The 11,538-nt window shown below is 31.0% G+C and overlaps 1 protein-coding gene and 2 long non-coding RNA genes across 4 annotated transcripts in view; 2 read left to right on the top strand and 1 right to left on the bottom strand.

Moving 5' to 3' along the window:
• The first annotated feature begins 146 nt into the window (after positions 1 to 146).
• LOC107360511 (uncharacterized) lies at positions 147 to 2,517 on the top strand. Its single transcript, XR_001568301.3, has 3 exons — positions 147 to 285; positions 359 to 426; positions 945 to 2,517. It is a non-coding gene; the product is annotated as an uncharacterized LOC107360511 (long non-coding RNA).
• LOC107360509 (neural cell adhesion molecule 2) overlaps positions 2,041 to 11,538 on the bottom strand; it is a 92,248-nt gene continuing 82,750 nt past the window's right edge. The window contains exons 6-12 of one of the 2 annotated variants that reach the window (XM_015927180.3): positions 11,034 to 11,324; positions 9,085 to 9,378; positions 6,225 to 6,530; positions 4,293 to 4,430; positions 3,522 to 3,658; positions 3,191 to 3,436; positions 2,041 to 2,682 (exon numbers count right to left, since the gene is read on the bottom strand). In XM_015927180.3, coding sequence (XP_015782666.2) covers positions 2,644 to 2,682; positions 3,191 to 3,436; positions 3,522 to 3,658; positions 4,293 to 4,430; positions 6,225 to 6,530; positions 9,085 to 9,378; positions 11,034 to 11,324 — 1,451 coding nt within the window. In that variant the 3' untranslated portion in view covers positions 2,041 to 2,643. The remainder of the gene's footprint in view (positions 2,683 to 3,190; positions 3,437 to 3,521; positions 3,659 to 4,292; positions 4,431 to 6,224; positions 6,531 to 9,084; positions 9,379 to 11,033; positions 11,325 to 11,538) is intronic. The other variant, XM_015927181.3, reaches the window with a different exon arrangement.
• On the top strand, positions 6,526 to 7,411 carry LOC112538674 (uncharacterized). The gene is made up of 2 exons (XR_003081960.2): positions 6,526 to 6,765; positions 6,946 to 7,411. It is a non-coding gene; the product is annotated as an uncharacterized LOC112538674 (long non-coding RNA).

The following is an 11,538-nucleotide window of genomic DNA, read 5'->3' as shown; positions in this document are numbered from 1 at the left end:
AAGGTGCGACATTTAGGTCTCTCTGACGTAAAATGAGTTCTCGTTGAGTTCATGTTTTGCTGGAAACACAGCTGATTAAAAGAGTAAGCATTGGTAAATCAAATGTAATGTTACTTTTTAATTATTGATGGTGCATTTTGAAATTGTGATTTAATCAGAAAGAAAAATTAACCAAAATTTGTGTAATAAAGGGTCAATATGGATGGTAACCAGATTTGTGAGTAAACCTGGAAACAAACCGAGAGAAAAGACAATGATTAGGAAGTCCAAAAAGCAACAGTAATTGTGAGTATAAACCAACGGAGGTAATAACAAGTGGACAGTAATTAAGTTATTATAAACGTTATTTGCCCTTTAGGTGTTAGGAAAACAATGAAGGAAAGGATGAAGACAAAAAAAAGACAGAAAAGGACAGAAATGATAAAGGTAAGGAAAATGAAAAATTGTAAGAAAACAAAAGGTTGAAAGGCAAGTGGTAAATTTAAAACAATTGGTATACTGATGATCCAGAGGATGATGATGATGGTGAAAACTGGTGAAGATGATGGCCAGGATGACAAAGACGATTGGTAGAGAAGGATTTTTACTGTAAATTATGACCAGTCGGAAGGAAGTGAAACTTTAATGGTGATGATGATAAGATCTAAGTGAATTTTGTTGATGTGAAGATGTAACTTTTTGTGATACTACCAATTGAGAGGCCAGTTATTATTGTTGTTGATGATGAGAATCATGTTCATCATCATTTTCACCATTAATCCCCTCAGATGAGAGTAACAGTGAACACAAATAATGAAAACCCGGAACACAGGAAATAATAAGTTTCCATCTCTTGTGGTGTGGACATGAAAATATCCCTCATTTTGCTTTGTTGTTTTTTTACCTTTCCTTTATTTCAATGTACATAATGTTTCAACATTTCATGTTTTTTTATTGTATTTCAGAATTCTTTAGATAAATTTTTTATCCTTGGTGTCAACCCAGCAATATAATGATGAGAGATGATAAAATCTTCCCAAGACTTGAAGTCAACCTTGGATAAATTTAGCATTATTAAAGCCCAAAACAGGACTAATATACATGGAAATGCTGTTTTGGTTGTATTGTAATTTTGGGACTGTACAGTTGTTTACATGGTAAAGTTGCTCCACTGGTTACCCACTTCTCTATGAGAATCAATTGTGAGCAATCAAATTAACCTTCTCAGATTCACTGAGAACCACGTAATCAAATGAACAAGGATAACCTGATCACCATTCCCAATGATTACCATTAAAAATAATCATCTTATAGACTCATTGAATTACCCTTGTCTGACTTGTTAACCTTCAGATCACACAATTATTCAAATGTATACAAATGACCCGGTCAAATGATGATCATTATGGATTATGATTGGCTCTAACCACACCATTTACCTACCTAATTCACTTGATTCAGCATCATATTTCCATCTTGAACACTGTCCATATTGTGAACAATTTAATCCACCCTTAGCTTTTTGTTTTGCTCATCTCAGTTGGCTTCTTTAAATCATTGTGGGTTGCTTTATTGGTTGTAATTTGTTTATCATCATTGTACTCACATACATATATTTATTAATTGTACGATTTGTTTGATTGTGTGGACATTTTGGTATTATGATTATCATTTGCTTTATTATTGAATCGCAAAATCAAAATGATCTCTACTTTTACACACCTACACTTTATATCAATGCAGTCGCCATTAACAAATCTTAATTGTATAACTTAATAGCAAGGCTTTGGGCTTAACCTTTTATATTACAATTTAAATGTTTTCCCTGTTTAATTAACGGTTGAACCAAGTGTTAATCAACTTCCATTTACGTTAATTGTAAAACAACTTGTCTTAGGAAGTGGTCTTACTGTGTGTGTGTCTGTATAATAATCAGTTAATCACAATCGGTTTGTAGCCATCACATTTGCCAACTCAAACTCGCATTTTTGGGCCAATTTATCATAATCAAAGTTCTGATTGAGTTTCTCAAATTCAATAAATGATGTCTTACAGCCACAGTTGAATGATAAAAAATTGCATTGTTTATTATCAACTGTAATTATAAAAAACGAGTAAATGTTTAACAAAAATAAATGCTTAAATATAAATACAATTTGACTTTTTTCATCAGTTGCACATCTTTTTGTACAATCAGGTAACAATTTTAATAACATTTTTTACCAATCAACAGGTCCATTTGATCTGTTTTTCCCCATTTCATATCATTTGGAAGTTATATGTCACAAAATTGTTGATATTTAACAGATTAATGGACATTAATTGTAATCGATGGGAAGATTTGTCGTAACTTAATACTAGTAACAGTAACACTATTGTGAACTGGCACCAGTTGAATTAATGTTGCAATTAAATTGTTGATATTAACCAGACAATGAAGGTACGTTTTGAAAGAGATCATAATTTAGATAGAAATTGATTCCGATCTCGTCCAATTGATAACTATAATAAGAGCCATTTTAGCCAGACAAATGCGTTTTGGTTAGCAAAAAATTGGTTAAATGTTGGTCACGTCAATTTGAAACTGCTTTATAAATAATTGTTGATCATTTGTTGAACACAATTTATCACAATTTAAGTCATCAAATGGGTCGATATCAATCGTCATAATGGTATGTCTTTAATTGTATTATCAGTAAACTGCTGAGACATAAAAATAAAAGAAAAAGAAGAAAAATGAACATTAATTTAATGTTAGCAAAAGTATTAGAGACAAGATTTTTTTAAAGATTAAATGATTTTTTGGAAATTTTTGCTATTTAAAACATTACATGCAATTTATCACCTTTCACTCTAGAAGTTATCACTTTTATATGATGAGGATGAATTGCATGTTGTTTTATTTATCACCATCTGCCTACACAATATTGACTGATCCTGAAGGCAAATCAATTAATGAAGCTGATCATAGACTCGAGACAGGTATTCAATTTCAATCTCAACACTTTCAACTAATAATTACATTATGTAAACATTGACATTTCATTTATCTAAATGAAATACAATTTGTTTGCTTTTCACATTCAAATTATAAGCTGAATTAAATTGTCATAAATCAAAAAGCAACGTTTTCAACATTTACTCTTAAGGCCTATCTGTTCAGTGAAATTTCCTCGCTTTCCTTAAAATCAAGATTTATAGATAATTTTACCTGATAAATATGTCTTAATGAATAATCATTTGTTGAAATTTGTGAACATTCATCAGGTCCATTTGACTGTGTCTGGGTCAAGTTAATTTTACCAAACGGGATAAATTGTTTCTCCATGGATGCTTCATCAATGGACCCTTCAAACAAAGTTGTTTCCAAAAACATTGTTGCCGGATAATCACTCGTTTCAATTCCAGTCTCATATCTAATATCATCAACTGTCGTATGCAAAGACGAAGTATTTAACTAAAAAATAGGGGAAAGATCAAAACAAAAAAAGCACAATGAGATAAATTGAATTTCATTAAATTAAACGGTTCTTTATACTCACTTTATACACTATTGAGGTAGATGTTGGATAACCATCACAGGTTTCTTGACCTTTGAATGAAGCTGAGATCATTTGAGGTGAACTTTTAACGTCTTCTTGGCGAATAGGATGAGCTTCATAATCAATCGAAACAAAACCTATTCCCGGATAAATTAAAAAACATTAATTAAGATCAATTACCAAACAATTGTTTCAGAACCGCTAAAAAATCTTGAAACAATAGAAGTGAAAAAATAAATTTTATACGCTAAAGTCGCCATCTAGCGTATTGATAAAAGGTTATATCCAAGCCACATTAAATTTTTGAACAACAATATTTTCATTAAATCTAACAATCAAAAGCAAATATAAAAACCTAACCATATAAACACAACAATGTTTCATAAACGTTTTAATTTCGTCAATTCCATAAACTCAACTACCTATGAATATTTTATTTAGGACTCAATATTCAATCTGAATTCCTACTCAGACCATTGGCAGGTCATTACTTTCAATAGCTCAATAAGTGATAGCAAAGATTAAACAATCATTGTTTAACAATGGACATGTTTACCTACAAAACTACAAACGTTTAATGTTACTCTGAATTTGTTACCAACAATTTGAAGCCAGTTTAATTTAATTTGTTTCTTTCAATTACCAGAATAATTATACCTGTTGGTAAAAATAACTGTTATACTGTTCCAAATATAAACTCATGTATAAATTTTGTGTAAACTCTCGTGTAAATAATTTGTTTTAAGTGTCTCGTTATTTGTATTTGGTTACCTTGATTTTGATTTGGTCCCTTGTTACCAATTAATCGAAGACCAATAAGTATCAAGATGGTTATCATTAATGTAATGAGAACAATCGCAATCAACCAAATTAACCAATCAACTGGCTCATTATCTGCTATAGTGGATGCTATGGAAAAAATATATAAGAGAAACAATTAGATTCACATTTGAGACGCAATAATCCATCAACATCAAGATGATCTGCCATTGTATTCATCACATTATAATCAACTCATTTTGTACTCTAATGACCTGCAATCCATTAGATCTCTTGAATTTTTGTCATCATCTTTGATTTACTACATTAAAGTAACAAAGAGTTGAGTAAATTGTTTACTCTTCCAACCAACTTCAACTGGGAGTTTACAGTTATATCAACACTTAAATCTTTGCTTATCATGCAAATTTTAACCTTTAAATCGTCTTCATATCAAGTAGCCAGTCACCAGTAATGGATACATGAAGTTGATTAAAGAAACATCAACCAATGATTAACAATGGGCATAAACAAAGCGACTAAACAATGCTTAATGACATAATAATTACAACAGTCATTTCAAGTTTACAAGATGAATGTTTGAAGACGAAGCTTCACCAAATAATATATTAATGACGATTGTCAATATTGTTGATAAAACCATTGAAATAAGCTTTGAATCAAACATCAACTGAATCATTTGATTAAAAAAGCAATACCAAAGGGAACCACATTTGCAATATTGACTTTGTTTGTCAAAGAGATACAATTGAATTAGTGTGAATCTGTTAACAGTTAGTTAAATTTTACAAAGTTGGCCTGATTAACTAGTTGTACTTGTTACTGGTTCAATTAATGTGACTCGATGCTTTTGATTAAAAGGTTGCTCTAAAAGGTTGAAAATTGAATTGAATCATCAAACGATATTTTCATTTCAATATTAAACTGTAATGTAAGGCAAGAGGTGAATAATAACTTGATGGTAACCTTGTCTGACCTGATCTAGAGTATTGTAAATACAATGGATTAAACAGAAATTAGAATAAGAAAAGGAAAAAGTAACTAATAAAGTTAGTTGATTAACTCTTCAGGGAAATCAAATTTCCATTGCATATCAAACTCATGTTTACACTGGAATCACAATCAAATGGTTCACTACTCTTGATATAATTTGACTTCTTCTTTTCATCTTAATCATCTTTAACTGTACCCTCGTTAACTTTCATTTGTCCATCTTAATTGTTGTTTATTTTGATCAACTTTAATACTTTTCAACAACTTAATCCCAAATAAACAACTCAAAGGTAATTTATAAGCTAAACTTGTTCACCGTTTACCATAAATTACAGAAACACCAGCAAAAAGCAAGCCTTGGCTGAAATATTATACAAAAGCTCACAATATTTAATTTGATTGATCACATTAGAGGAAACGAATAATCATAACAATTAAAGGTTTGATCAATTGTTTGGTTGTATAAACACTTATAGCCAAAATAGTCAAAGCTTCATAATTTTGCATTATAAATCAATAGTTGACCACAGATGAAAAACGGGGTCTAATAGAGGGTAATCACATCTTTCTTCAATTATTGAATAATCTATCGATTAACCATTTTGATAATAAGTCAGACGATCCTTTATTATCCCATTTCACTAATTATTGTTGTATTTAATAGTTCCTTTGAAATTGAAGGTTCAAGTCTAGTCAAAAAAAGTAACAGTTTATACAATAATATGTTGTTACATTAGCTTTGGTAAGCCCAGTTGATGTTATATTAGATTTATCAAAGTTGGATAGTTGATGAACATTTAACTTAATGGTAGATTAAACAAGCAATACCATGATTTAATAGTCGATGAAAATAATGATGAAACAATGGACAGTGAAAATAATGAGATAATACCATAATTAGATGAAAATTAATGAGTTGATAAGACTTACTTGAAGAGGTTTGTTTTTCTGGTGGACCTAAGGTTGAGCCTAATATAGAGATGGCAGCACTTTTCCCTTTTATATTTGATGCGTAAATATTGAATCTTATGGACGATCCTGGCGGTAAACGGTCAACTAGGAAAGTTGGACGATCTTTTGATGTTAAGTTAATTAATGAATTTTGTGAATTGGCTTCGATTACTTCCATTGTGAAATATTGCTGTAATCCTCCATCATCACCAGGTTCACAATTAACCAAAATGGATGTCATTGATTGATTACTGAGGAAACAATTAGCTGGAGGTTGAGGCGGTCCTGTGTTTTTTTAGGTGAACACCATTACAAAGAAATAAACAAATAAACATGAATGGATGATACCAGGAAATCAGAGGAGACGGAATGGTGGATCAATGTGTTAACAGTGATTATGTGATGGACCAAAAAAATTAAACAGGAAATTATAGATTGAAATCCAATCGAGTTAATCATTTTGAAATGAAAAGTAAATTCGGAAATCCGTAGTGAATTGTATTATGGATGGTTGACAAGAGTAAGTATGAGACAAGATTGAAAAAAAGAGAAAAGGAAAAAAATTAGATTATTGAACGGTTCAATCTCATTATTAAACTAATGGTGGATCATAAACGATTAATTTAGCAATTTATTTATTCTTCAAAAATGAATGGTAAATCAAACAATGAATTTCATCCTTTTTTTACCCTTTCTTTAGGTCTTGAAACTGGTGACTACAATCATTCACAATGGATTGTTTTTTTATGGGAAAAGCAAAATATGACGTGGAAACAATGGTGAATCTGGATCCTGCCTGAAGCCAATTCTTATTATAACAACACTCCAGCAACATGATTAACTGAAAATATTGAACAATCATTTGAATTAACTAAACTATTACAAATGATAAAGACAAGATGTGAATACAAAATAATGTTTATCTTGTAAGAGTTATTGAGAGATTCATTTCTTGTTTTATTGTAAATACATTGTATTGTATTTTCCCGTGTTTTCACCACCAATTTAATAATGTTTGATTTCAAACTTGATGTATTTGTGCACTGATTTGAGTAAATCAATTGTCGACAATAGTCTTCATTGTCAACAATTTATTTTTAAATTTTATTGAGTCAAGGCAATTGAGACATTCAAATGTTGCTCAATAAACTCATTTGATCCGTCAATTGTTTCTTGCTGAGCTTTATTAAAATTATCATGGGAATTGGTGAATAATTTGAATTGCCTAAATGATTGAATTAAAGCTATGAGAGACCTAAAAATTGGGTAAGATGATAATGATAAAGATGGGAGGGAATGAATATAATCACCATAAAATCAACATGATAATGAGAAGCAGTAAAATGATAGGCTAACCAACAACAAGGAACCATTGAAAATACAATGTTAACTGTAAATAGATTGAAAGGTTTGACCCAAAGGTTTACTTGGTTAGAGTTTTGTTTGTTATTTTGGGTGAGTTTACTTCAAAATCATATGGTAATATCCATTTAAATATAAATGGTTGACTCTAACCATTTAGATAATAGCAAAGTGTTGGTCAAAATGTTGTAAAAAAGCCTTTTTATTTGCTTAATATTATTATAATATTGATCATTTGTTACTTGGAACAGAAGTGAAAGTAAAGGAAAAAAAAGTAACTAACAAACGTGAACAACTAGCAAATATATTGCACCTTAAAATGGTTATCCTCATGAGCCAATAAGACTAGGAATGTCTCTTAAAATGATGATGATGATGATTGGGATGAGGGTGAAGGAAGAAAAAGAAATTCTGTATTCGTATGGAAACATAGCAAGAAGAAGAGTGTCAATTTAATTATATGGTCATGGTTAACTGGCAGAGCAATTAAATCAACCATTCAACTACTCAAGATAATGAGAGTAACATGTTTCCATCTTGAAACCTTTCATTCCCTTATTTTTCAACATCCTTTGTCTCTACTTTCAACCAACATTTTCATCATCACCCTTCATCATTGATATCTTTAACGTTTAATCCAATTCATTTCTTACAATTTTACAATTTTATCTCAGCATTATCCATTTAAATATACATACGCACGAAAAGCAATCATTTTCATTCCAATTTTGACTATTTTAAGTGCTGACATATATTTGAGCTTCAGGGGGAAACAATTAAATTTTACGCTTTAAACAATTAGCCCGAACCAGAGATTGACCCTTTAAAGAAACGGGCAAAGGCTTAAGTCAAACAATAACTGTAATTCAATTTTTGCGCTCTCATTGTTAAGCTTTTTTCGTCATGGTTACACTCTTGTTCAAACAAAGGCTTACATTGGCGTTTAGTAAACACTGTTTACCCAATTTTCAACACTTTTAAACCTCGACGATTTTACCATGTCCAGCGAACCGGTCATTGAAACTGATAAAGCTTTGATTGAATTAAAGACTAAAATTGATATATCCAGATGTGAAACTGTCCACTAAATAACTCGAGAGCCATGTGATCGATTCATAAGTTGTGTTAAAATCGACTCTTCTCAATGAAGCTTTGCATTGCCGAGTCAACACTTTCCCTAATAATCCTATTTATTATCTTATTTTAATATCTTCTTCTTTTCTAAAATTTAATTGCAGGTTCAAAAATATCTAATTATGAATGATGGAGTGTATATTGTTTGCCAATCATTATGTTTGTTAAATGAAACGTTTCCTTTGCAGTTCAAAGCAACTCAAATTGGACAACTTCCAGAGTTGAGACAAGTTCAGGTTATTAACTCTTCAATAACAGTTGATCGGAATTTTTCTTCGTTTAATTTTTCCATTCATTTGTCTTCACCTTTTAACCGTCTTTCATGATTATTAACTACACTTACCGGCAGGTATAATATGGAATATACATGGTTCCTTTTGTTTACCAATTGAATTTTCAGCAAGACACAATAGTGATCCATAAGATAATCTTGTTCGAGGTGAATATGAAAGTATACTTTGGGTTCCATTAGTGGTAAAACTTTTTATTTCAATGGTTTCACTCGAGTTGTTCAGGTACCATCTAAAGGTTACATCATCCGGATCTGAATCTACCTCACAGACAATCCTTGCTCTCTCATTACGTGCAATAGCCATTGGACTTTTGGTGGCATGTTTACCTGAACAAACCGGAATATCTGGAAAAGAAAGCAAGAGAAACATAATGATGTAAAGAGTAAAAGGATAATTATAAAAACTGACAAAGTCTATTAAAAGAGCAACTAAGGATGAAAGGATGAAAAGGGAAAACAAAACCAAGGAAAAAAAAGATGATGAGAAACTAATGATGAAACCAGTTTTCATGTCAATTCAATACTTTCCAATCAACTGACTAAATAACTTAATCTAATAATGTAATAAGTGAAAAGCGGACGAAAAAATTGAGAAAACATTTTTTCCTTTTTTTTGGGTTCATCTTTTCGTGAAGTAAACACATCATTATTATGAGCAGGTTTCATGATGAACACCAAGGATAAGTTGGCAATGAATGCCGTTGACAAGAGTTAATTAGCTAACTTATATTACTTTACCCATCATAACTGTAACTAACAACGAAAATGTTGTTGGCTTTTTGCTTTGTTTGTCACATTTATCTGTTCTCGCTTTTCACTTCCAACACTTTCTCACAACAAGACAATTTCAATCCTAAATCAAGAGATCACTTTTACTATTAATTTGCTTCTGACGATCAACTTGATTATCATATTCATTAGACAGTGAAATGATATTATTGAAGGAAAGAAAAGCTTCAACCTTGATTGATCGATCACTGAAACACTGATTCAAGTAACCTGTAAGAATTGAAATAATCTAATAATCACAAATTCAATCCATTATTTGATGGAATTGAAAATTTTATGAAATCCGATTCAACGATTGATCTAATGGTTCCACTAACTCCCAATCAACATTTCCTTTGATTGATCATCAAATTGGTAATTTGCAAATTGGAAACAAAAATATTTAACTTTTAATGTAATCTCAACGTAATAGATGATGAGACAAGATGGATTGATTGAAATTTTTACCCTCAACAATCAAGGGAATTGCTAACCACGCAAATTGTCAATGTTTTTTTGCTCAACATCAACATTTTATTTTGTCATCGAAACTGTTTCATCTTTCACCATTTCAATAGCAACAAAGAGGTGAATCAAAAAAAGTGTTTTATTATAACTTGATAACCAACTTCATCATCCTTTTAATATAAGAAACCAGGGAAAGAATCGAAAGATTGAAATGATTAATCTTCCTTTTTTTGGGTGACATTTAACCACAAGATACTCCAACAAGGTATCCATTATCTTTGCCAAAAAAAAGAGAAATTCAGAGAACTCAGGAAATTCTGATTATTCACTTTCTATTATATCCTTGGATTTCCGTTTCTCTAACATTGCTTCAAAATGGTAATAACTTTTACTCAATTCATTCTGTCTCATTAACTAATGAAGCACAATAATATGAACAAAAGTCTGATGATGATGAAGTGGTTATCAGTTTGATTTACTTCATAATGCTAGCTTTATTAATATGGATTTAAGGTAAGATCATTTTGTATCTTCTCATTGATTAAGACAAAATTGTTTCTTCTTTTGCATTTTTCAGGTCAAAAAACTGGTTCTTCACCAAATTTGTGTCTCTTCCAATTGAATCTTCTTTATCATGTTCATTCCTTTACTCACTTAATTATTAGCTCAATATTTGTGATAATGGCTGATGAATTGGTTCACGGAAATGACAATTACATTGACATTCAATTATCGAGTTAACTTTCACTGTTTTGGTTACTTACATTGAACTCGAAGATAGAGGGGATTACTTGTGCCAAGACCTTCCTCATTCCTTCCGACACACTGATATCGACCTCGACTGTGTTTACTTATATTTTGAAGAACCAACGATTGATTCGAAATGATGATTCGCTTACTTGGATCCGAAATCAATGGTTTCCCTTCAAACATCCAGGAAGTTTCAAAGACTCGAGGATTGGCATTTATGATACATTCAAGGTATACATCGAAACCTTCACGAATATTTTCACCCTTGATATTTGGTCCTAAAGTTAACTTTAATAAAGGCACATCTAAAAAAGAAACGAGAAAAAAAACAAATCCAAATTAGTAAATCCATTCAAATCCATTCGAGGTTCCAACCCAAACCAAGGTGAACCAATTCAACCTAAAAGCATCAACCTTTAGGTTAAAGGCATTCACTTGATGTGGGTTGACCAGTGAAAGTAATTGAAACTTGGCATTCATTTCAACTGAACCAAACCTACGCTTCATGTTGACCTGCAA

This window comes from Tetranychus urticae, chromosome 2 (genome assembly GCF_039701765.1).
Source record: "Tetranychus urticae isolate SD_2017Ah chromosome 2, NJAU_TeUrti_SD_1.0, whole genome shotgun sequence".
Taxonomy (NCBI): Eukaryota; Metazoa; Arthropoda; class Arachnida; order Trombidiformes; family Tetranychidae; genus Tetranychus; species Tetranychus urticae.
This window is presented reverse-complemented; position numbering and strand designations above follow the sequence as displayed.